The sequence below is a fragment of the Myotis lucifugus genome, unplaced genomic scaffold (genome assembly GCF_000147115.1).
Source record: "Myotis lucifugus unplaced genomic scaffold, Myoluc2.0 scaffold_346, whole genome shotgun sequence".
Classification (NCBI taxonomy): Eukaryota; Metazoa; Chordata; class Mammalia; order Chiroptera; family Vespertilionidae; genus Myotis; species Myotis lucifugus.
In genome coordinates this window covers 217,344-244,665 of record NW_005871394.1, presented here as the reverse complement: position 1 = coordinate 244,665, position 27,322 = coordinate 217,344, and the positions used below count along the sequence as shown (strand labels likewise).

Sequence of the window (27,322 nt, the reverse complement as noted above, 5' to 3'; positions counted from 1 at the left end):
CCTCCCACAGCATCACCTCACAGTTCTGCCTTCACTAAGCAGGTTCCACAGTCTTCTTCAAGGTCATATTCCTCAGAGCTTCTGCTGCTGGATGCGGAATGCTGATAGGCTAATACAGTCTAAGGTTTAATAAGAGGCAATGGAGCAGCAGGGGAGCCTTCCCAGGGGGCATTTTCACTTAAAGGACCTATCTAGAGATAGGGAAGCCTATTAGGACAAATGAATTATGCCCCACGACATAAATATGGGCTAAATATCTTAAGACAGTGGAACTCTCTGTTCCTCTTCCGAAATAATTCTCGATCCTATCCGCTCTACCAACCTTGAGACTTGGAGAGAGTTGTCAGCTCATGCGAAGAGGTTGGGTTGCTTGACCCTATGTTGTTCTCTGCAAAAATGTCCACCTGGTAAGGTGTTTGGGGCTCTAGGCCCTTGAGCTGATAGCGGGTGATGGTGACATTCTTGATCTTCACATCAATGTGCTGGTCTTCATTCTTGCCCCGAACCTTGTAACGGATGATAATAGAAGAAATAGAATAGCCGTCCACGATTGTCCAAGAAATCATGGCTGAAGAGTCTGTGATGTTGGAAATCTTGATGTTTTCGGGTTGAGGAGGGAGAACTAGAAATTTAAAAAATAATAATAATAATGATATTTCACTTAAGATATACTACCATATCTTAGATTACTATGTTTTGAGAGTTAGGTAATGTCACCTCATAAACTGAGAATGGCTAAGAGGTGTTTTCTCAGAAGGTAAGTCCAAACAATTGGTAGTGGACACCATGCAGATTTGATGGAGTAACACAACATGGGAAAATAACAACCCATATATCACATGTTCATCGTCCTTACACTAAATTAAGGCCTCGGAAATTCTGTTACTCCAAAAATCTATATTATACTGTTCTTGATTCTGGGGAGAACAGAAAGATTATGAGAGCTGGCATTTATATAGGCTCTTCAACATAGTCACTCAATTTATCTTCACAACATTCTTACCATAAGTACTGAGGCCCAGAGAGGTTAAGTGACTTGGCAAAGGTCACACAGCTATTAAGGAGAAGAAATAGGATTGAACTCCTGGCAATCTGATGCCATAGTCTATAACCAGCCACTGTCCCATAGGACCCGTCCTTGCCCTAATGCATTTAGGGAGCAGTAGCAAGTCAGTGTACACATAAGACAATGTATTAAGCACTTTGTAAACAAACTGCAATCGAGATGTGGGGGAAAGAGATAGACTGTTCCATTAGGGTCATAGGAAGGATGAGAGAGAGACTCTGAGGTTTTCCAGATGTGAAGATGACATGCAGAGTCCTTCCTGCAGGCCCACTCCAGCTCCTCTCACACAAAGACAAGCACAGGCCAGAAGGGAACTCTGTGACTCTTCAAAGCCTGAAACTCTGACTCAAGGAAAGTAGGTCTTGCCCTTGATATTAACTATGCCTTCCCTTTGTTTGGCTGTTTACAAGGTGCTTCCGTGTGCAGGCGCTCCCTTGACCCTGAAACCACACAGGCAGGTAGGTAACTGTAGGGCACGGCTGTAGGGTTAAGCTTCAGACTGACCTATTGGCAAAGCCACAAACAAGTCCCAGCTTAGAGGGCACAGCCCTCTTAGCATAATTAAGCTTGACCTTATGACGCTCCCTAGATCCTATCTGGGAAGCTAATGGGGTGTGGGAGGTGCAGCAAGTGCTGCCAAAACAAGTGAAACTCACAAGAACATTGTAACTACTGTGACCACTACCTTGTTTACCTCTGGCTATAAAATAAAGGCTCAGCTTGCCTCTGGATCTCTCTGTCTGTGGCCTTAGCCAGGCACAGGAAGACCCATCTAGACCCAGCTTATTCTCTTTGTCTTTTCTTCATCCTTCACCGCCCCCTCACCCCTCAGGCTTGCCGAACTCTTGGCTGAGCTGGCTCTGCACAGGTAACCAGTGCTGAGATTTTAATTATCCCAATTTTAGCAGCAAGAGAACTGAGACTTCAAAATATAAGGGACCTATACTGGTCCTAGTACGCAAGTAATAGAGCCAGGCCATTTCACTCCATATAAAAGTTATGGTTTATAACAGGGGTCCTCAAACTACGGCCTGCGGGCCACATGCAAATACAAATATTGTATTTGTTCTCGTTTTGTTTTTTTACTTCAAAATAAGATATGTGCAGTGTGCATAGGAATTTGTTCATAGTTGTTTTTTTTTAAACTATAGTCCGGGCCTCTAACTGTTTGAGGGACAGTGAACTGGCCCCCTGTTTAAAAAGTTTGAGGACCCCTGGTTTATAAGCAAACTAGAACCTTCAAGAAGTGTCTTGATGTACATTTTTTCTATTTTGTATCCTCAGAGATTTTATCCTTTCCAAATTTCCTCTCTCCCTGATGTTGATTCCCCATGTCATACTCTTAAGTAACTGTGGCAATCTATGAGAATCGGGTGGTAGATTTTGAGCCTTCCAAATCTGATTGTCATTTTCTATGTCTAACAGGTGGTAAATTATTCAAAATCACAATTAATTAATCAGCAATATGTCTTAACTTCCTTTGCATCCGGTACCAAGCTTTTTGTAAATCTTTGCAAAAATATAAAATAACCTTCCTCCCACAAGGGATGACAGAGTAGTAGGAATATTAACATTTTCAGATTACTATGAACACATATTTAGTATTTATATTAGTTGTGCCTCAAAAAAAATTCAAGTTCTTAAACCAGTGGTATTCTAAGTCTGTCACCAAAAGAATTGGTACCTTGAAAACACCTGCTGGAAGAATAAGGACTATAATTTTGGTGCCAATTAAAAGTCATAAATAAATTTGCATGATGCCTGAGAGAAGTCTTGGGTTCACTTAGTGAACCTCTGATTCAGATTCAGTGAGTCGGAGCCCAGTAATCTAGATTTTAGCAGGTTTCCCAGTGACTCTAAAGTAGATTCTGAGACACTTTAGGATAAATACCATATAATTTCACTTAGAAGTGGAATCTAAAGAAAAAAATAAATGAAAAAAATAGAAACAGAATCATAAATACAGAGAATAAACTAATGGTTGCCAGATCGGAGGGGGTTGGGGAGATTGGTTGAAAAAGGTGAAGGGATTAAGAAGTACAAATCAATAGTTACAAAATAGTTATGGAGATGTAAAATACAGCATAGGAAATACTAGTAGAGTCAACATTTGGTAATTATGTATGGTGTCAGATGGGTGCTAGACTTACTGGGAGGGATCACTCTATAAATTATGTAAATGTCTAACCACTATGCATACACCTGAAACTAATATAGTATTTAATGACAACTCGAATTTAAAATTTAAAATAAAATAAAATACTTTAGGAAATGCTAACCAGATTATAAGCAATTTAGAAGTTGCTGAGGAAAATTCTCCAGTAACTTTGAAGCAGTTGGTTGCCCAACCAAAGAGACAAATCAGTAGCATGGTTTAGCAAAGTAAATAAACAAAACAAGAAACGTTAATTAGAATCCTAAGGCCCTGAGTTATGAGCTGTAGAAGCCTGGTCCAGTTACTTTCCCTCCTCTGAGTGTCAGATTCCCTGTCTGTTAAATGTGATGATAATTCCTATTCTAATTTCCTCATAAAGTCATGAAAGTGTTAAATGATATACTCTACATATACAGGGACACATTACACACATTTATTATTTTTCCCATATGTGTGGGGCCATAAGCCACATCTGATTCATTTCACTCCTTTCATATGGTCCAGATGGAATTGCTAGGGTGGGCACCAACATAAACTTTAAATTAGAAGCATTACTTTGGCTTCTGAACAACCTATATGCAACATCAGCCAATGACAACATAGCATATTAACAAATATATCAGGTAAGACTGAAACGTTCTCATCCATATCCTCCTTGCCCTAATTTCCTGACCCTGTAGGGACGGGCTCCTACCCTGCCAATGTCAGCATCTCCAGCATCAGCATCCTCACCCTCACCCCTATCAAATTCCACACAAGGCAAGTCCTCTTTCAGGGATTACTAGCTAGTTTTCATTTCATTCTATAAATATGATAATTATAATGTGATTTGATAGTATATAATTCTAACGAGGGTAAAATTTACACAGAATAGTGAATGAACATCTAAGACAATGTTGAAAAAGGAAATAATGATTCACCCTACAATTATCAAAACATTTAATAAATCCATAGTAATTTAAACAGGTGGAAATGGTACAGGAACAAACACACAGGTCAGCGGAAGAGAGAACCGAGTGCCCAGAAACGGAAGCAAAACCAGTGTGAGAACTGGGTGTCAGATACAGAAAGCATCACAAGTCACTCGTGGGACTATTCAATACATGGCATTGGGACCATCGGCTTGCCATATGTGAATAAATACTATTGAAATTTAAAAGATTAAAATACTTACACTCTATCCTCAAATAACATCCCTATATCATAAAGACCTAAATGTGAAAAAAACCACTACAACTACTGGAAAAAATATAGAGACTATATTTACCTTGGGGTAGGGAATAATTTCAAAACCAAAAAGTACAAACCACAAAGGCAACTATGGACAGGTCTGATTATATGTAAACTGTGTGTAGCGTAAAAGACACCACAAACAAGGTGAAAATAAAGAGATTAGGAGCATATATTTGCAATGTATGTAACAAGATCAGTATCCAAATTATATAAACAACTTTAACCAGTAAAAGAAGACAACCGAGCCCATGGGCAAAGTTGTTGATATATCAACAAATATATCAAACAAGAGGAAATCTAAATGCCCCCAAAATGCCCAAGTTTAATATAAACTATTATGCAGAAGTTAAAAAAGCCTAAGTCAGATCTAAGCAAATTAACATGGACAGATAAAATAATGTTTATTTAAAAAAGCAAGATAAAGAATAATATGTATGCATATGTATGTTATGGATAGCATGTATTAAAATTCTACAACATTGAGTGGAAGGTACATAACAAACACATAATCTTGTTGTCTCTGGGGAGAGGAGACTAGAATTAGAGTAGGGATGATGGTCAAAGGGGACTTGGTATATCTGTCTTTTATTAGTTCCACAAATCAACAAAAAAGCTGAAAGTAAACATGACTAAATATTAGCAGTTGTTACTTGTGGGTGGTAGGGATGTATTTCTTGTACTATTCTCTGCACTGCTCTGTAATTTTTAAATTTCACAGAATTTGTAAAAAATGATGGCGACTCCCTAAACACTGACAAAACCGTTGAGCTGCCCACTGATACAAGAGAAGCACTGAGCCAGGTGCCAGACCTGTTACTGAGGAAGCAGAGGCCCGCGCAGGAGAGAGCCTCGGACATCCTGACTGAAGTAGTCGCTACTGTGGCCAAGAAATATCTGACCCCTCCAAGGCCTCCAATGCACAGGCATCGTTCTAAAGCCCTGAGTTACAACAGAACTATCTGCTTAATGATGAAAAAGCTTTCAGTGCCACAAAGAAACCCGAGAGGTTGCAACTCATTTTAAATAACCAATCTGAAATTAAGAGCCTAATTTGCAGAATATTTTGAAAGAAAAGTCATATTCCTACTACTTTCGAATATATATATATTGTAGCTCCAAGATTGTCTGTTAAGAATATTTGTCAAGCAGAGTTATTTGGCTTTTATGATTAGGGAAGACCCATCTACAATTAATCACCATCTATGTACATATAGATACATGATGATCCTGAAAGCTGTCCTATGGCAGATTAAATGAGCCTTAGAAAAATCTTATTCATGGTATTAATTTATTCAACAAATCATTCCATTCCAAGGAAAGGTAAATTTTAGCACAGTCCTGCCTGAATTACTGCAAATCCATTTACATGGAGCTTTCTTATATTTTTCAGGATACTGATTAGCCTCCATTCACAACTAACTGCCTTTTATGGTTTCTAAGAAACATCAGGAAGTGAGGGTTGCTAAGTGGTCAAAAGTCATTCAGGCCGGGCCAGTGTGGCTCAATGGTTGAGCGTTGACCTATGAACCAGGAGGTCATGGTTTGATTCCCAGTCAGGGCATATGCCCGGGTTGTGGGCTCGATCCCCAGTGTGGGGCATGCAGAAGGTGGCCAATCAATGATTCCCTCATCTCTCTCTTCCTCTCCCTTCCTCCCTGAAATCAATAAAAATATATATATTTTAAAAAGTCAACCAAGACGACTGGGGCAGCAGGAGTCACTTACTGTCGCTAAGGGTCCAAGCGGTGAGGTCTTCACTCCATTCCCCCTGGGCCTTGGTATTGACTCTGGCTCGAACTATGTACTGCTCCCTGGGGTGTAGATTGTTAAGTAACACAGATGTCAAGTTGCCTGGCACTTTAATATTCTGCTGATCACTATTCATCTGCACAGACCTCCTCTCAACTTCCACATAAAAGTCATCTTCTGAGTTTGGAGATATTGGTTGCCAGGTCAAATTTAGAGTGGTCTGACTTTTCGGTAGGAGACTGAGACCGCTTGGAGGAGGGAGACCTGGGGGAAACCACAAAGATCGTTATTTTTATACAGGGTATAGGTTACAACCAGCCCAAGGGGCAGCTGCACAGAATAACCTTGGCTCCTCGAATAATATACTACAATTTCACAAGCTGCCACATAAACACAAGCTAGCAGCCATGCAATACTATTTTCCTACCAAAATAGAAAACCTTGAAAAAATTCTAATAGATTGGGTAATTGTAATACAGGACGACAACCCATTTGGAGAACAATTTGGGAATATTTTCAAGAGCCCTAGAAATTACACATACTTTGGCCCTACAATAACAACTCCCAGGGATTTACCCTAAAGAAATAATCCAGCCCTGGCCAAGTAGCTCAGTTGGTTAGAGCACCATCCCAATATACCCAATTGATGTCTGTCTGTCTGTCTGTCTCTCTCTCTCTCTCTCTCCCCTCTAAAATCAATAAAGTTTTAAAAAGAAATAATCCAAAGGAAGATGAAACCTATGTGCATGAAGATGTTCATTATAAATTATTTATAATAGCAAAATATTAGAAGAAACCTAAATGCTCAAAACAGGAAAATGTTTTAATAAATTATGATATATCCATCCAATGGATTAAAATAGATAATTGGGAAAAGTATGAAAACCCAATAAAAAAGTGTCATTGTGCCCTAACTGGTTTAGCTCAGTGGATAGAGCGTCGGCCTGCGGACTGAAAGGTCCCAGGTTCGATTCCGGTCAAGGGCATGTACCTTGGTTGCGGGCACATCCCCAGTAGGGGGTATGCAGGAGGCAGCTGGTCGATGTTTCTCTCTCATCAATGTTTCTAACTCTCTATCCCTCTCCCTCTCTATAAAAAATCAATAAAATATATTTTTTTAAAAAGTCTATTGCAACTTTGAAAAAGCCATGTCTACAATTGGTGAAAGATAGGAAGGAAACTGCTAAACATGAAAACAGTGGATTTGCCAAGTTTGTGGGTTTGTAGGTGAGTATTTCTCCTACCATTTTGAGCAACAGACTTTAAAGCAATTTAGGGATTACTATACTTCCTCTCAACACGGAGCATTTCAGACATAACAGCTGTGGTGGCAGGGCCAGGCTAGCCCTGCTCTGATCACATAAAGGCAAGCGCTCCCAGCACATGCTGCCCAGACATAACTACCCACAAGAACCTGGGCCACCAGAGAGGCGAGAGAATGGAAACAATGTGGGTTTTGAAATCAAAGAGACAAGAGCATGCCACTTTAGTCTTGTGACCTTGGGAAAACTGACAACCTCTCCAAGTTCACATGTAACCCAAAATGAAAATACCCATCTTCCAGACTCAGGAGGAATAAATGAGAAAATTGATTGAAAATGCTTAGAATGTGCTAGATGCTCCATCATCATGACCTCCTTCTCTCCCTTCCTCCCCTCCCCGCACCGCCACCCCGTTCCTTCTTAAAATGTCTTATCATGTGTCAGTGGAAAGAAGAGGAATCTGTGTGTTTTCAGTTAACAATACTAAATTGATTTTTAAGTTTCAGATATAAATTATTTTCAAAACATAGAATAGAGATCCTCTAATTCATGTATTTATTATTGTCCCGAAGGGGGCAAAAACTGGTTCTTAGGGTGTGAGAAAATCTTAGATATTACCATGGTTTATGAAGGGCCACGTTACACTACAAACAGATTTACTGTATTAAAATTCATGGCAGGGCCCGGCCGAGGTGGCTCGGTGGTTGAGTGTCAACCTATGAACCAGGAGGTCACGATTCAATTCCCACTCAGGGCACATGCCTGGGTTGCAGGCTCCATCCCCAGTAGGGAGCTTGCAGGAGGTAGCTGATCAATGATTCTCTTTCATCATTGATGTTTCTATCTCTCTCTTCCTCTCTCTTCCTCTCTGAAATCAATAAGGATATATTAAAAAAAAATTAAAAATGTATGGCAGGGGAGACATTGGGACAAAATAGCCATTTTTCCTAAGATCAAAAAATATCTAAAATCTCCTTAGGGGGCAATAATTAAAAAATCAAAAGTAAAAGGCTGAGAAACACTGCTCTGTTGGTTAGAAGTGAGAGGGAAGGTCTGTTTCCCTTCACTGGGAGAGTGGCTCTCACCATCAGCTCTAGCTGCTCTCAGACTAGAGAGAACCAGCAAGCAGGGCCTGCAGCTTGCCTGATATCATGCAAACATTCTTACTGGTCCTTTCTCTACAAACTTTGCAAATTGAGAAAGGAGATTACGCCAACTCCTTTTGCTCATCTTGAAAGCTTAAGTTCCAAAATAAGCCACCCAGAGTGGTTAGACGGACCTACAATCACCAAGCAGACAGAAGCTTGATGTTTGGAGACACCTGTACACCTTCTAAGCCTGTGCCTGGTACAGAGGAGTAACTCATTAAATGGCCATTTCCCCCTTTTCTTTCCTTCAGGAACATGGCTTACCCTTCACCCCTCCCTACCTGTCCTCTGTACCACGTGTTCCATCAATCCATCAACACAATCATAAATTGTGCAGCTGCCAGATGAATTAAAAACCAAGCATCAGCAAAATTCAAATGATGGGAACAGAGCCTTCAAAAGTTCCCTTCCCGGCTACCCTTGAAAACTACTTTGAAATATTCCAAGAGACCTCTGAATCCATCCTGGCTGGAACATATTCTGAAGGCTGAGTCATGTCAACCTGAGCATGTGCCAGGGAGCCCTTTGATCACAGAGATCCCTTTGTCATCTAACTTAAATAGTTTCTGCTGTTATCTTCTTGTGTTCACTGCCTGGTGGGTTCCCAGGAAACCATGTCTTACGTGTGCAATGCTCCTACAAGTGCCAGAGGAGCTCGAGAGTCCTGTTTGGCTCTTTCAAGATGCTGCTGGTCAAATGGAAATGAAGTGGGGTGTGTGGAGTGGGAGGTCTCTGTTAGGGCTGCACAACCCTGCAAGAGAACTACATGTTCCTCCTAGTTTCTCATAAATCACTCTCTATCCTCCTGCCTTTAGCAAATGGACTAAAAGTAGGTAACTTTATCAAATGGGATAAAGAAACGGTGCCTTGGGCTCCTAGGTAAAAACAACAATAATAATTGGAGAAACAAAAACAGTAGATCTGAAAATCCAGTGTGGGGCTGCATTAGGTACATCATGGGCAAGTTATTAACCACCCTGAGACTCTACTTCTCACTCTGTAAAATGGGGAAGATCATTCTTACCCTGTAAGGTAATAACGAATTAAACATCTGTGAACTTGAAACCAGACAGCGCTGACCAGGACATAGTCACCAATGGTTCTACACAGTGACCACTGGAAAAGAGAGCTTTACAAGGGGTCACTCCAGCGTTTCAGAGGAGGACTCCTGGGTAGCAGAAAGCTGGAGCCCCAGTTAGCCTCAAAGAAACCTCTCACATTTAAGGGCTTCAATTAACACAACATAAGGCCAACAGGTAGTGACTAATGTTGATTAATCAAGAAACACTGCACCCTGGTTGGGTAGCTCAGTTGGTTAGAGTGTCCTCCTATGCACCAAGGTTGTGGGTTTGATCCTCAGTTGGGGCACATACCAGAATCAACCAATGAATGCACAAATATAGAGAATAATAAATCTCTCTCTCTCTCTCTCTCTCTCTCTCTCTCTCTCTCTCTCTCTCTCAACAATAAAGAGAAATATTGCTGCATGAATTACTTATCAGGGGTGGGGAACCTTTTTTCTGTCAATGGCCATTTGGATATTTATAACATCATTCATGAGACATGCAAAATTATCAACTTAAACCTTAGCCCGCTATATTTGGTCAAACATTTAAATTAACTCACCCCTAAGGCCTTGGCAGGGCCAGACCAAATGATTTCTCGGGTCTTAACACGGCCCCTGGGCCAGATGTTCCCCACCCCTGACTTAGACTGCGTGGCCCCAGGACCAGCACCACTTGCACACTTTCCAGAAGAGCAAACTCTTGAGCTGCACTCCCCATCCCAAACCCTTGAATCGGGAATGCTGGGGTGGGGCCCAGAGATCAGTGTTCGCAAGCTCTCGGGGTGATTCTGATGGGAGTCAGACCACTGATTTAGAAACATGGAGGTGTAGACTCTAAGAAACAGCTTCAGGAGGTAAAAGCAGCTGCCGATAGGAAGCAGGACCAGAAGGTGGGGCTGGGGGAGGGGGCTGCTGTTCTTTAGATAAAAGCCTTTCATTTTATTTGATGTTTTAACTGTGTGCCTGCATTACTTTGAAAAAAATTAAAAAATTTTCTCAAAAGTAAACAAACTTGATTTCTGAAGCATGTATGTGGCAGGAGCCTGGCCGGGGCCCTGAAGATGGAAACAGGAAACGTTGGTAGGACTCAGCAGCCAGGGCCCCCGCTCAGCTGCTGCTAAGTACATCGCAACTCCTGAGGGAGGTCTCGCCTTCCTGAAGGCTCATCTGCTTCCTTCTGGGCCCCGTGGCTTGCCACCGGCCCCCTCCCCCAGGGGGACAGAGCCGTGAGCAGCCCAAATAAAGGGCCGGTTTGGCTCCGAGTTGCTACCCTTCCTGTCACTTTCCCACCCATTCAAAAGCGAACTCCTTCCACCTCCATCCCCACCCACCCACTCACCCACCACCACCCTTCCTGGTCTTCCTTCCTCCTTCCCCTTCCTCCCCCTCCCTCCCGGCTGGTGCATAAATGCTGTTTGCTCCAACTGACCGATGGAAGCGGTGGTGAACCGTCGCACGGGTCCAGGATGGCCTTCCCCGCCCTCTCCACGCCGGACCAGCTGCACGCAGAGCTCGTATTCTGTCCGAGGTTTCAAAGAGTTGAGTGTAACAATCTCACTTGTCACTGAGGAGAGGGAAAGTGCAGGAAACTTAGGTTGGAATCCTTTTACGTTCTCTAACCTGGCAGGTTGCGACTGTGATGGGAACTACTGTTTGGCCTTTAAAAGCACAATGTCTTAGTGAAATGGAGAGGCAGTTCCATCTTCAGGGCCTCACCGTTCCTAATATAAGGGAAATACGGCTTCTCAAAGAAAACTCCAGGTTGCAGTGTGTACAGTAATAGAGGTATCTCTGCGCCGCTTAATCATTTCTGCTCTAGTCTTTTCCTGTGTAGAGTAAAATTCTAAAATCACACCAATCTTCAACTCTATGGAATACCAATCTGATTTAGGGGAGAAAACCTCAATTTAGAATAACATAAAGAACTTAATTTCGACTGTTTTCCAGGACAGGCAGTGATTGCAAGCAAGCTTCCAGGAGAAATCTCAAGGTTTGCTCACAATGACGGGCGGTGGCTTGGCCCACATCATTACAAAGGAAGGGTCTGGGGTGCCCAGATCCATTCACAAGTGTGCGGGCTGCTTGCTCCTGAGCGGTGGGCTTTGGCCAGCCTCCTTCTCCACAGACCCTGCGAAGGGAGATCTTGCCTCGCCAGACGATAAATTTCCAGCCAGTAAGGAAAAAGTGGGCTGTGCCTAAGAGTCCTTAGAAGACCATGTTTTGGATGTCTACGTGTAAAAAGAGATGATGGATTTTTACCACCATGCTTTTAATAAGATCTAGGCATCGGTGCTGGAAATAGCCACCCCACATTCAGCCTTTGCTCAGATGTTGAATTTGAGCTGAGTCTACAATAGAATGTGAAGAGCTCAGTACTAATCACATGACTTTATTCAGCAAACCCAGATCAACTAGTGGCACTAACCCCCGCCCCTCCTTTTCTTCTCCTTTTTTGTAACTTCCTTGCCCTTTCCAGAAGGCCACAGGCACTGCGCATGCGGTGGGTGCTGTTGGAGGGTGTGTGCCGCCTGCAGCAGGACCCCTCAGGTCTCCCTGCAGGAAGGCACAATGAAAGCAGTGGCACCAATAGATGGTGCTCAGCTTCCTTTTCAAAAATGGTGATTATACATTGTCATGCAACAAACAGAACTCTAATGTGCGCTTCAAAAGAAATTTAACAAATTAATTCATTAACAGTGTTTTTATGAACTTTTGACATTTGATCACACTTTGTGGAATTATTTTTTCTTTCAGGAAGTTGGGGGAGGAGCATGTACTTTGTGGCACCCCCCCCCCCTGCTGCCTTTCAGTCTGCCACAACATAAACTTTTCAGGCCCAAATTCCTCTCACAATCTGTGTGTTCGGAGCCTGCAGGACAGGGCAAGACTCAAATGAGAACAAGAACAAACAACTTAATATAGCAGCAACAATCACCCTCGAATTTAAGTAGATTCGGTCTCTTTGTCTTTCCAGTAGACCCTGGAATTTCCTGTTATCATATTTATGGCATAAACATGGATCTTTCACCATGACCAACCGAGACAGAGTAACTAAAAACAGGGTTGGAGAGCCAGAGAAGCCTGAAAAAGAAACACGGATATAGACAGTCACTCCCGATGCAGTCTGTTCCGTGTTCCATAGCACACCCCGACTTTCAGAGAGTTGGCCCCAAATTCAGAGGGCCCCACACTCTATCCTGAAAACTCTGAAACTAAACCCTCTACTACAGCCACCACCAAGGGGAAGAGGGCTGAGACAGGAGAGGGGCTTCTGTGTTGGGGGATAGTTTTCCTTCCTACATCTCCAGTGGGAACTTTCCTCCACAAACCTTACCTTGAATGTGGCGCCAAGCCTCATAATGATTGACAGGTTTGTAGAGAAGCTTCTTGAATTTGATTGGTCCATCCCCAAAGTAAGGCTCAGAGCTGATGTTGATGACAGCACAGTTATGTCCGATGTCAATCACGTTGGGGGCATTCAGGGGCTTTGGAAGAACTAAACACAAATTCAGCAATCGGATTAGTTCTTAGATCTGGGGTTTTATCGTTATTCTTAGGTGGGGGGGAGGGTACATGCCTTTACATTTCCAACAACACCCTCTTAGAGCTCTCTGCTCAGATGCCATGAAATCAACTGCTCTGTGACCTCCCCACTTAGCTATTGCCTCTCCAACCCCTTATCTACAAAGCGCTTTCTTAAAATATGACGACTCCTCTGCTCAAGACCCTTCAATGGATTCCCGTTACATCTAGAATAAAGCCTAAAATGTGTACCATGACCTGCCAGGCCTGGCACGAGTGAGTCCCTGCCTCCTCTTCTCCTCACCCAATACCCTCCAGCCCCACTGACCAACGTTCAGTTCATCCAACTAACAAAGCAGCAGCAAGCTCCTTTTCGGCTCAGTCTTCGTAGACATCGTTTTCGGGAAGGAATGCTCCACCTCCCACTCTTCTCCAGTTAACTCTTACCCATCATTCAACTCTGACCTCCAAAGTGACTTCTTCACAAAGGCTATCCTAGGCTTTCACAGAACTTCTACTTTTGCTTCATTATAATTTTCAGGACTTATTATTCTTGGTGATTTTGTGTGATTATTTGATGTCGATCTTCCCACTAGACCAGTGATGGCGAACCTATGACACGCGTGTCAGAGGTGACAGGCGAACTCATTTTTTTGGTTGATTTTTCTTTGTTAAATGGCATTTAAATATATAAAATAAATATCAAAAAACATAAGTCTTTGTTTTACTATGGTTGCAAATATCAAAAAATTTCTATATGTGACACGGCACCATAGTTAAGTTACGGTTTTTCAAAATGCTGACACACCGAGCTCAAAGGTTCACCATCACTGCACTAGACTATGTATCCTCTCTCTCTTTTGTTGGGGGAGGGGTTTCTGAAAACAACACGATCATTATCTAACAGTTCTGAAGGTCAGAAGTCAGACAGGGGTCTCACGGGGCTAACATCAAGGTGTTAGCAAGGCTGTGTTCTTTCTGGAGGCTCTACAGGAGAATGTTTCCTTATTCGTTCCAACTTTTAGAAACTACCTACATTCCTCCTCTCCCAGCCCCTTCCTCCAGCTTCAAAGTCAGCAGGTTGCATCTCTCTGACCCTCCTTCTATTGTAATATATCTTTCTGACTAGAGCCAGGAAAAGTTCTTTGCTTTTAAGGACTCATGTGATTAGAGTGGATCCATCGGGATAACCCAGCATAATCTCCCCATCTCTCGAAGATCATGTATTCTCAGTGGGGACAATAGCACCCCATCTTGGGATAAACTATTACAATGGCTTGTGGCCTTGTGAAGAGCCACAGTACATAAACATAGGCAGTACATCTGTGATGTTAATTAACATTTTATAGTGATGGGCGTAGACTTTTGGGAAACAATTTCTAAGAGGACTCCGTAATGAATAATGATTAAAAAAAAAAGTTGTAAAACACTGCAGTAGACTCTAAACAGACCATGTAGGTTTGTTCACCAGGTGCTGAGTCACTGTTTGTCAACTGAATTTCCAGTGAGTTCTGTCGCTCTGGTAGCCTGACCTTCTTAGAAATGCACAATTGTTGTTTTATTTTCTCCACAAGAGTGTGTATTATATAATGTAGACTCTTTCAGATTTCAGGGGACATTACAATGTTCAATAACTTTATTTCTCGGTCTTAATGTTTTCACTCACCCATCTGTAAAAATGACCTTCAAGTCTTTGCTCCATACCATTTTACCCGGGAATCCTATCCCATTTTAGATGAGTCACCTCTCCAGCCCGGCCCCAGCATTCTTTGCCCCCATTTCGGCTTTAATCTTCTCCATGGCACTTAGCATCTCAGCAAACTAGACATTTTACTTATTTATTTGTTCATTGTTTATATCTCTCTATGGGAATGAAAGCTCCATAATGAGAGGGCTTTCCCCACCCCCTTGTATTATTGCTATATTCCCAAGCCTGGAACATATAGTCCTTTACCAATGCTATTGGCTGACTAAATAAAGACTGAGGAGTAGGTTGCCTAAGGTCAGGATAATAAAGCAGTAAGAAGCCTAATTGAACAGCATGCCCTGACGAAATGGCTATGCCAGTGTTAAGTCCGGTAAGTCTGAATACACATTTTCTTAGATCAGTTTCTGAAGAGAGCACTCTGAAAACAGTGAGTAAATTCATTCACCAAGTCATACTTCCCTCGTATGATCACATAGGACCACCTGTTTGTTTAAATCATCGAAATGCATGTTAATATAGCCATTAGTGTCAGTCTCTTGTAAAAGAGAGAACTTTACAAGGGTAAGAAATTACTCCAAAAGTTTCCTTTTAGTAATTTATCATTTTGTTTTTTGTCTTCTAATCATTCTTATAGATATATACATATTGTAAAGTGCAAAAATCTTAAGTGTATTTAGCTCAAGGACTTTACCTATGTATACACCCTTGTAACCACTACCCAGACTGAGATAGCGAATATTTCCAGCCACCCTCCCCGCCCCACCCCCGAAAAGCACCAAGCACCTTATGTCCCTTCCCAGCCGATAGGGAACTACCATCCTAACTTCTGTGAGTATAGATTAGTTATGCCTGTTCTTTAACTTTAGGAGAATAGAATCATAAAGCATGTACTTTCTTTTGCTCATTATTATGTCTCATCCATAATGTGGCAGGATTTTTTTTATTATTGTTTAGTTTTCCACTGTTATGAATGAATTGCATTCCCCCCAAATTCATATGTTGAGGTCTTAAACCCCAGAACCTCAGAATGTAACTGTATTTAGAGATAAGTCTTTAAGAAGGTAATTAAGATAAAATGAGGTTATTAGGGTAGTTCCTAATCCAATATGACTATTGTCCTCATAAAAACATTAAATTAGGATGCACACACATGCATAGGGAAGACCACATGGAGACCAGCTACAAGCCTGAGAGAGAGGCCTCGGAAGGAACCAACTCTGCTGGCACCTGGATCTTGGACTTCCAGGCTCCAGAACTGTGAGGAAATCAATTTTTGTCTTTTAAGGCTCCAGTCGGTGGTCCTTTGTTACAGCGGCCCTAGCAAAGTAATACACATGAATGCTCCACAACCTACTTATCCCTTCCAACGGTGAGGGGAATTGGGTTAATTTCGGTTTGGGGCTATTCTGAATAAAACTGCTTAGAACGTTCTTGCAGATGTCTGTTTTGAACACATGCACACATGTCTTTTGAGCATATACCTTGGAGTAAAATTGCCAGGTCACAGGGTAAGTGTAGGATTAGCTTTAGTATATAGTGCCAGTTTGCCAGAGTCATCGTACCAATTTGTCCTCTGGTAATAAAGCCTAGTATCTATTTCTACAAATACTCTGGTTAAAGACACTGACAACTTTACCCAACGCTGTTCCCATTTTATGAAAGTCCATCAACATGGCAGTGAAGAGGCATCGGTGACTTGGAACTAGAGATGCGTCCTTGCCCTGACGTCATTTGCTATGTCTCTCATTAAAATAAGATTCGCCTGAATCTTAGCAATGTGGTTTGTTTTTTAAATCATTCTTATTTTTATTTTCCCTGGATAACAAACATGACAAGAAGCTTAAACAATGATATAATTTGCCTTGTCTGTATATTGTTTTCTTTCTTCCAAGAACATGTATGACGTAGAAATTGTTTTGACAATGTGATTACTCCAAGTAAATCAGATTTGGGATTTGTCCAGTAATCCAAAAAATACTGAGAATTCTGAGGTGGTTTACATGGATTCTCTGGGCAGAGAATCCAAATCTATGAGGCTCTGTTTGTGGTATTGCTGTGATTGGCCTTTTAACAATAAAAGATTATGTTTACATTCATTTCATTTATAGAAATTACCTCTCGGTTCTCCCAAAGATTCCTAATCAAGTAATGAAGTGAATCAAATAGAAATCAACCTTGGTCATCTTGCTTCCTTGTCTGTAATTCAAGAGACTCAGAAAGCAAAATGGTGAAGGGTTTGGAGTCAGGAAACCCAGATTCAAAGTTAAGATTCATTGCTTAGCAGACGTACTACCTTAGACAAGTTAGCTAAATCTCTGAGCCTGGTTACTGACTGGTAAAGTGGGGATAACAATATCTATTGCATACGTTTCTTATAAAGATTAAATAAAATGAAGTAGGTGATGAAACAGTTATCTCACTGCCTTTCCATTTATATATACTAAGAGTGTTGGGTACTTTTGTCTAAATGGACTCATAAGTAACTTCCATATTTAAGACTCCTTGTATCCATGTATACCAGCCAACCTACCTGGGATTTGCCTTCACTTTATTTCTTCTCCTCAAGCTACAAATGTACATACACCCACATAGATTAATTTGAATTTTGAAAGACAAATTTGTAGCAGAAGAAATACAACACTGAATATGTGAAAAAAATCATTCATGTTAATTCAGTAGCATAATTTTCAAAAGTTTCCAAATGATTCTTTACAATAATGAGTAGGGAATCAGAAGTCACAACAATGATGAAGCTTTTGATGAAATATAAACATGACCAGACACTTTGTACCAGACACAATTCCGAGTGTTTTATATATCTAGTAAACCTTCGCAATAACCCAGAACTGTAGGTAAACTAAGCTTCATTCACACACACAAAAAAGAAGACTGGGAGAGGCTAATTCATTTTCCCAGGTGCACACACACAGTGACTAGATAATAGGGACAAAAATCAATCCCTGGGCTATGTGACCCCGAAGGTCATATACTTAATCCTTCCTTTCCATTTTCCTGCACATAAAAACAAAACAAAACTGTAAAGACTTAGTATCCTGGGAAAGATCCAAAAAGACATTTTAGCGGTCAGATAACATTCCTATCTGGAAGCAACACCCAGCGAAACATAAACAAAGCTTCAAGGATACAAGCTCTTCCTCTGGACGCGGAGCTTACCTTTCACAGAAATGTTGAAAGGCTTTTCCACCATCCCGGCCACGGTGTTCACACTGCAGACCCAGACTCCTGAGTCAGGGGGCAGCAGCCGGTGGATGGTGAAGGTGGCCACTGACAGGTGACCCGTGTGGTTAAAGTCTTTTGGCTGGAAAGGTCAAAGACAAAAAAAAAAAAATCAAAGCTTCCAGGGAGGCGTAAACACAAAGGTTCATAACACTGACCCCGTCTCATTGTTTAATAAGAAGTTTTCTAGGAGAGATTAAGAAGTTCAGTGCAAGGCTTGTATAATCACTGGCCCATTTCCAACGCTATTGTAGTAGCCCCGAGAGTTTATATTGGATTGACGCCCTCACAGATCCTGCTGGTTGTATTTGTGTGTTTGGGCGTGTGGGGTAAATAGTTTCAAGCAAGCGGTCTAATTCCTCTTACACTGCTTCTGGCAACATTTGCTGCTTTCTGGTCCAATACAGAGATGGCAGGGGGAGAGGATACCATGGCTTCCCAAAGGGCGTGAGGGCTGTCAAGTGTGGTCGTGTGGGAAAAGCCAGGGCTCTGAGTCCACATACCGGCTCTGCCACTTGTGCCCAGTTCCTTGGTAACTAAACTTCACCCACCCAGTTCCCACTTCTGCAGAAAGGGACAGGCGATGTTCAGTTAGAAGGTGGATCGTCTGGTTGGCCCTCACTAGGTAGTAGCTGTTGCTCCCATGACCTTGTGGAAAGGCCAACAAGAGCTGGGAAGCTGTCCGTTGGCTTCTACTACCTAACGGGTTGTTTGAGTGGGATCAGGAGCATCTGGTGTGTGGACATTGGCAATGGCGTGTTCTGTGCGCATACATAGCCACGTCCCTGAGAGTCACTACCTTCCTGGTAAGTTGATTTTCAGTCATCTTTGAGAGACATCAAAGATAACTGTTTTTTAAAAAATTAGCTAAGAAAATACACCAACATCCTGGGGATCATTTGTGACACAGGGAAATTTGGGATGTTGGGAGAGAAAGGGGAAAGGTATGGAAAAAGTAGTTTGGTCCTTTCCAGCAAAGAAGAACAGCTACCATAGCGCCATAGCCAGCGGTGAGCACCATCAGTGAGGGGAGAGGGAAGGGCAGGGAGACCCGAGGAATGCCTCCCGACCTCAGGGATTCTGTGGATCCTGGTTTATGAACCGCAGATGTGGGAACAGGACTGTCCGGAGTCAAAGCTAACAGCATCCTAGCCAGGGGGATGCAAGCCCTAAGTGGAATCCAGCCTTGGACAGGGTCACTACTACACTGAAAGTATCTAGTGATGTCAAGAGGGCAGATAAAGAATAACTCTTATGCCCTAACTGGTTTGGCTCAGTGGATAGAGCATCGACCTGTGGACTGAAAGATCCCAGGTTCGATTCCGGTCAAGGGCATGTACCTTGGTTGCAGGCACATCCCCAGTAGGGAGTGTGCAGGAGGCAGCTGATCGATATTTCTCTCTCATCGATGTTTCTAACTCTCTATCCCTCTTCCTTCCTCTCTGTAAAAAATCAATAAAATATATATATTTTTAAAAAAAGAATAACTCTTACATGGAGCACTGTCCCATCAGGCTTCACCAGGGTCATTTCTTCATTAGCCGGCAGTGGCCAGCCAGACGCTTTGCAGATGGGGTTAAATTTACCACTGTTTACTTCTATGTCATCTGGCAAGTCCTCTATCTTTGGGGTCATCCTTGGCCTGCCTGGATGAGAAAACAGCACTGTGAAATCCAATCTTTAACACAACGGCAATGGTAATAATAAAAGTAGCTTCCATTTAGCAGATCACACCCAGGAAAGAACTTTCCAAATATTATATTGTTTTCTCATAACATAAAAACTTGTGAGGTGGGTCCTATTGTGGTGCTCACTTTATAGATGATGAGAGGGAGGCTCAGAGCCCAGATTCAAACTCAGATCTTGATGATCCAGAGCCCACACTGTTCACCATAGTGCTGGGCTACCTCAGTGCACCAATGACATACATCCCCTGCCCTTACTTTTCAGCCTCCTTCTTGCTATTTAAGAGAATTTTTATAAGAACAAAAACTAGTTCTTCCATTCAGCAAACAACCCCATGATTCTGCTGATCAACACCTGGAACATTGGTTTGGATATGTGAGAGATGTCTCATTGACTGGGAAGTCTGCAAGTGGCAGGTGATTAATAATAGGCAGATTTTGCCCTAGCCAGTTCGGCTCAGTGGATAGAGTGTCAGCCTGCAGACCAAAGGGTCCTGGATTCAATTCCATTCAAAGGCACGTACCTCGATTGCACATCCTGGCGCATGCAGGAGGCAACCAATTAATGTGCCTTTCTCTCTATCTTTCCCTCTCTCTCCCACTCTCTCTAAAAATCAATGGAAAAATATCCTCGGATGAGGATTAAAAAAATAAATAAAATAATAGGCAGAGTTATATGCAAGAAGTAAAGCAACATATAACCCTCCCCAGATCAAAGTATAGTCAACAGCTAAATCAAAACATGTTGCTTCTAATATTGAAAGAAGAAAATATGCCTCTGGTTACAACAAAGACATCAGGACTCCTTGCCTAACATCTGCAGAGTAGAGAATGAACAATCCTGAAATATAACAGCTTTATTCTGAACTCTAGGATCTTAGAGAACCTTGGACACTTGTAATTAAATGCGAGATGTGGTTGAAAACAGTTCAACCCATTCTTTACTAGGAGATGGAGGTGCCCAAGAGCAGTCATCACTCATATGCTGCTTCATCTCGGTGGTGGGAGAGGTGGGGTCATGGTAAACATGTCAATAGGGACATTTTATATTGATATCCTAGTTCTCAGGCCTAGAAAGAAACAGGTAAAGTGTGTGGAGCAGGAGACAAAAGGGTCTATGACTACAGAGGTAAGTCCTTGACATATCTGTAGACTTAGAGAGGTTAGAAAGCTCATTAAATTTTTCAGCTTAAGTAGTTCCTTATGTAGAAATTTTAAAAAGTGCTTTGACACTTCTAAACCATTTCTTTCTTTCACTGTCCCTTGCATTTGCTGCAGTTGGATGCAGGTGAAGCTGGATGTGCAGGTGGAGGCTGGGAGGGTGTGTGTTAATGAAAGGGGGCTGCTCTCTGGAAGCTGAGGGTCTGGATCTAGGGCTGAGATTTCTCACACTTTTTGCAACTTCAGCCTGAGAACAGAAAGGAAGGAGTAAAATAGAAAATTCAACTCCTAAAGCTTCTTAGTTCTCCATTTCAATCCATTCCTCTAGTAGCCCAGAGCATTTCCTTCCCTAGCTAGACCCTCCCAGGTTCCTGCCCTGTAACAACGTCCAAACGCTGGGGACAGAAGGGAAAGTATAAAGCTGACAAGCTAAAGCCTTTGAGAAAACAACTGTTGGTATTTCCCCCGTATCTGTTCTCAGTGGTAACTATTCAACTTGTGTAAAAGCAGCCATACACCATATCTTGTAAACAAATGGGTGGGGCTGTGTTCCAATAGTTTTCTTTATGACAACAGATGGAGGGGCAATTCAGAAGGAATGAAGTACCGATATATGCTACAACACAGATAAAACTCAAAAACAGTATGATAAGTGAAAAATCCAGCCACAAAAGACCACATACTGTATGATCTCACTTATAGTATAACTGGTCTAACCAGTCAAGAATAAGCAAATCTATACAGACAGAAAGTTAATAGTCACCAGGGGCTGGAAGGAGGGAAGAATGAGAGTTACTGCTAACAGGTACAAGATTTCTTCTGGCATGATGGAAATATGCTACACTTAAATTATGGCAATGGTCGCACAAATCCATAAATATACTAAAAGCCACTGAATAACTTTAAGGGAATAAATTTAAGGTATAAAAATTATATCTCAATAAAGATGTTAAAAAAATAGTGGAGCAGCTATGGTCTATGGCTTAGTGTTTGCTTACCTCTGTTCCAGGTAATTTCTTAACTAGAATTATTTACCATTTCATTCTGAGGGTAATCTTTTCTATTTTTTATATCTTTTTTAAAAAATCCTTTGTCTAAATCCCTCTAAAGTAGTTTTTCCCTGTTGTGTATATCTAGAGAAAAGGCTGGTCCCAGAGAAGGGAGCAGAAGAGATAGGCAGAGCTGTCAGCTGGCCAGTTATCAGTTAATGTGCTATAAAGAGCACATGATTTATTTCTAGAAAAAGAAAAAAAAGGATGAGAGCCAGTATAAAGGTCCATAGAAAAGAATCAGAAAGCTTTCCTTTAAAACCTAGGTCCAACTTTTAGATGGAAACAGAATTGGTTTGAGAATTTTGGGCTTTGGGGCAAGAATGATTCCAGAAACCTTGGTTCAGATGTGCTGAATGTTGCTATGACTACAGTGTTACCTTGCTTTACCTTCTTTCTCACACTGGAGCCCTTGGCGTTCTGGAGAGCAGAGGCATCCTTGGAACCGATCACAGATCTCCCCATTGGTGCACCTGCACCTGAGCTTACAGTCTGGCCCATAATACCCAGGCTGGCATGCTGTAAACAAAGACATCAAAAACCAGTGCTGAAACAGGAGAAGGAAAACATTCAGGCTGTAGGTGGCTAGTTTCATTTTCTCTCCAATCAACTCATTTAAAGTAGTATGTGTTTTATCTGCATTGTTTATCTGAATTACCAGGAACTTAAGGGGTTAGGAAATTCTGCTTCTATGAGAGTTGAACAAGCTCTTACCAGGTCACCCTTCTTATAAATAATAACTATATTTTAAAAAAACTACCTGAAAGCAATGAAGAGTGGGAGTTGGAACCAGACAGATTCTAAAGGGGAATTAAAGTTTGGAAGATGGGAATCAGGTGTTTCCCATTTTTAAGCTTTTAGTCTAATGGCTGGGTACAGTCGATACCAAGTAGGGAAACTAAACTCCAAAGAAAACCTGTAGTTTACTGACCTGAAGAACAAGAAGACACAGTCAGGACAACCATGGCCATTGGAAAGTGAGAGGGAAAATCTAGAAAGGGGGAGCAAGAAAGGCAAACTCCAAAATCTTTGGCTGGTCCCTGAACCACACATGTTAAGTGCAGATTCAAAGCTGCCCAGCTAAGAATAAAAGAACTGAACTGAGTTTGAGCTGATGACTAAGAGTCAGAGTTTTCCATTTTAGTCCTACCAAGTTAATAGTTTGCTAAAATGAAGTCAACACCCCTCACAGGAATATAGTCTCCACAATGTAACATTTATAGCGTCCAAGATACAAGTCCAAATTACTCAACATAAGAAAAAATAAACAAAGACCAACCTTGATAACTTCATGAGGCCAAATTATCAAAGATTTTAGAAACAGTAGACAAAAATTGTAAAGCAACTGTAATCATTATGCTCAGTGAGATCAAGGAAAATATGCTCACAACAAATGAAACAATGAGAAATCTCAGCATAGACATAGAAACTAAAAAATAGCCAAAAGAGGATCCAAGATGGCAGCAGACTAGATGAATGTTACACTCACCTCCTCCCAGGACCAAACTGGAATTACAACAAAAATACAGAACAATCAACCTAAATAACCAACTGTAGACTAGTGAAACAGAAGTCTTCTAACCAAGGATTTACCGAAGAAGCCACATCAAGACTGGTAGGAAGGGTGGAGACACAGAAAAGGCTGTCCCCCACACCCATGGGCAGTGGCTGAGAGGCTGGAGGGCTACCTCAGCTGCAACGGTTCCCCCTGAGGAGTGTGGGGTTTCATCTCGATGCCGGGCTCCATAGCCCAGAGCACCAGAGCTGGGAAGAGACACCAACATAAAACCTGGCTGTTAAAATCGGGGGGGGGGGGTTGTCTTCCAGGGAGCTACAGTGTCCGCTAGAGACCAGGTATCCTCCTAAAGAGCCAACACACAAAATCTTATTCACAGCCACTCACCCTGGGCTCAGGCAGAGGGAGATCAGAGCAGGCTGGAGTTGTGGGAGAAGAGCTGGGGTTTATGGCTCTGGGGAGAATGCCTGGAGGACAATTGCCCAGAACCCTGTGTTGAATAACTCTGCTGCACCACAGACACCATCTGTCTTGTATGGTGGAGCACTCCCCTCCTTATGGCATTAGCCTAGGGCCGTGGTCGGCAAACTCATTAGTCAACAGAGCCAAATATCAACAGTACAATGATTGAAATTTCTTTTGAGAGCCAAATTTTTTAAACTTAAACTATATAGGTAGGTACATTATTATTAACTTAATTAGGGTACTCCTAAGGCTTAGGAAGAGCCACACTCAAGGGGCCAAAGAGCCGCATGTGGCTCACGAGCTGCAGTTTGCCAACCACGGACCTAGGGGAATGCAATAACCCCACACTTGGGCTCCCTGTCCCCCCACCCTGCCGAGGTCATACCCCAGTAAGGAGTCTGCTGCCTGCACTGGAGTCAGCTGCCTAGGCCAGAGTGTAGAGGTCTGGGCAGACTACAGGGGTGTCAGTGACTGAGTGGTGTGGCTTTGGGGCAGGGCTATTCCCCCCCACTTTCCCATGAAACTAACTGGTGCCTCCCCTGATGGGAGATCCTCTAGCCCCGCCCTGTGGACTACAGGTGGCCACACCCTCTCAACTCATGGTAGGCCCTGCCCTGCTGAGGTCTGGACAGAATCTGAGACAGACTGAGTTGTGTGGCTTTGTGGTGGGCATCACTTCTCCCACCTTCCCCCAACACTGAACAATACCTCCACATCATAGGAAATCAACCAGCCCCATCATCCTGATTCCCAGCGACCTTGCCCTATTGAGCTCCAGCTCCTGGCAGACTGAGCTGTGTGGCTCTAGGACAGAAGCCATTTTCCCTCACACACCCAACTAGTGCAGAGCCCTCCCTTCATGAGGCCAAATCTTGGCCTATCTGGGCCTGATGAACTCTGCTGGCCTCACCGTGATGACTCCATGAGACCACCCCCACCACAAAGGTGTGTGAGCACATAGTGGGTGACAGCTAGACTTGGTATACCCTGGAAAATTTGCTGAGTGACCTCAGACCCAGTACTGGCAATGAGTTTGAACCTGTATCAATCTGGTGAATACCACTCACCCCTACCTGGTGACTACCTGGAGAACTGAACTCATGCAACTTGAGTACTGCCAGAGGCCCTTGCAGTGACTGAGCTAGCAGGCAGCCGGCAAGCAGAGGCAGATCTTAGGGAGCCTTGGGACTTCTGCTGACCTGCCACCAGGCCCAGTGCTGGTAAAAGCCAGCCTTGGTGCACAGCTTGATCCTTTCTGCACACAACAGAGGCAGCCCCAACCCTAAGCACAATGAGATGTCACCTTATACCTCTCAGAATACAAACCTAGCAATAATCACTTCAAATGTAAATGGCTTAAATGATCCAATCAAAAGACATAGGATAGCAAAATGGATAAGAAAACAAAACTCATATATATGCTGTCTACAAGAGACTCAACTCGGAATAAAAGATACACACAGACTAAAATAAAGAGACGGAAAAAAAGATATTTCGTGCAAATGGAAAAGAAATAAAAGCTGGGGCAGAAATATTTATATATCTGACAAAATAGGCTTTAAAACAAAGGCTATGATAAGAAACAAAGAAGGACACTACATAATAATAAATCCAACAAGAGGATGTAAACATTTATGCACCCAACATAGGAGCATCTCAACATATAAAGCAAATCTTGATGAACATAAAGGAAGAGATTAACAGCAATACAATAGGGGATTATAACACCTCATTGACATAAATGGATAGTTCTTCCAGACAGAAAATCAACGAGAAAACAGCCGCCTTAAATGACACACTAGATCAGATAGATTTAATTGATATCATCAGAGCATTTCACCCCAAAGCAGCAGAATATATATTCTCTTCAAGTGCACATGTAACATTTTGTAAGATAGACCACATGTTAGGACACAAAACAAGTCTCAGATTGAAATCATATCAAGCATCTTCTCTGACCATAATAGTATGGAGCTAGAAATCAATAACAAGAAAAAAACTGAAAAACATACAAAGACATGAAAGCTAAACATTAGTAAACAATGAATGGTCAATAATGAGGTCAAGGAAGAAATCAAAAGATACCTTGAAACAAATGAAAATGCGAACACAACAATCCAAAATTTATGGGACACAGTGAAAACAATCCTAGTAGGAAATTTCACAGCATTACAGGCCTTCCTCAACACAAGAAAAACCTCAAATAAGCAATCCAACTTTACACTTAATGTAACTTGAAAAAGAATAAACAAACAAATCCCAAAGTGAGTAGAAGGAAGGAAATAATAAAGATCAGAGCAGAAATAAATGCAATAGAGCCTAAAAAAATACAAAAGATAAATGAAACAGCGGAAAGGAAGAAATACAACTATCATTATTTGCAAATGACATGATACTGTATGTAAAAACCCTAGCGCAGGGATGGGGAACCTTTTTCTGCCAAGGGCCTTTTGGATATTTATAACATCCTTCACAGCCCATACAAAATTATCAACGTGGTTTCCTCTTTCACTAGGGACCCGCCAACATGGGCTGCGTTCGCAACAAAACCGTGAAGAAGGCGGCCCGGGTCATCATGGAGAAGTACTACACACGCCTGGGCAACGACTTCCACACCAACAAGCGTGTGAGGGAGGAGGTCGCCATTAATCCCAGCAAGAAGCTCTGAAACAAGATAGGGGGCTATGTCACCCGTCTGATGAAGCGGATTCAGAGAAGCCCGTGAGAGAGGCATCTCCATCAAGCTGCGGGAGAGGGAGAGGGAGAGGGAGAGGAGGATAACTATGTCCCTGAGGTCTCCGCCCTGGCTCAGGAGATCATTGAAGTTGACCCTGACACTAAGGAAATGCTGAAGCTCTTGGACTTGGGCAGTCTGTCCAACCTGCGGGTCCCTCAGCCTACAATTGGGATGAATTTCAAAACACCACGTGACACAGTTTGAATATTTTTCTATGCTGTAATATTATCAATAAACCATGGACAATCTTAACAAAAAAGATTATCAACTTAAAATAATTAGCCTGCTTTATTTGGTCAAACATTTAATAACTCACCCCTAATGCTTTGATAGGACCAGACTAAATGATTTTGTGGGTCTAATACAGCCCACAGGCCAGACGTTCCCCACCCTTGCCCTAAAGTCTCCACCAAACAAACAAACAAACAAACAACTACTAGAACTGATAAATAAATTCAGTAAAGTAGGATACAAAATAAATATCTAGAAATTGTTTCATTTTTATACACCAATAATGAGCTATCAGAAAGAGAAACTATGAAAATAATCCCATTCACAATTGC

General features: G+C 42.2%; 1 protein-coding gene and 1 pseudogene across 1 annotated transcript in view; one reads left to right on the top strand and one right to left on the bottom strand.

Moving 5' to 3' along the window:
* TEK (TEK receptor tyrosine kinase) overlaps window positions 1-27,322 on the bottom strand; it is a 107,717-nt gene that overhangs the window by 20,467 nt on the left and 59,928 nt on the right. Inside the window, exons 7-13 of the mRNA XM_006101227.3 lie at window positions 22,432-22,560; window positions 19,641-19,792; window positions 18,084-18,228; window positions 13,014-13,175; window positions 11,109-11,243; window positions 6,180-6,467; window positions 323-622 (exon numbers count right to left, since the gene is read on the bottom strand). Coding sequence (XP_006101289.1) covers window positions 323-622; window positions 6,180-6,467; window positions 11,109-11,243; window positions 13,014-13,175; window positions 18,084-18,228; window positions 19,641-19,792; window positions 22,432-22,560 — 1,311 coding nt within the window. The remainder of the gene's footprint in view (window positions 1-322; window positions 623-6,179; window positions 6,468-11,108; window positions 11,244-13,013; window positions 13,176-18,083; window positions 18,229-19,640; window positions 19,793-22,431; window positions 22,561-27,322) is intronic.
* On the top strand, window positions 26,549-26,963 carry LOC102429634 (annotated as a pseudogene).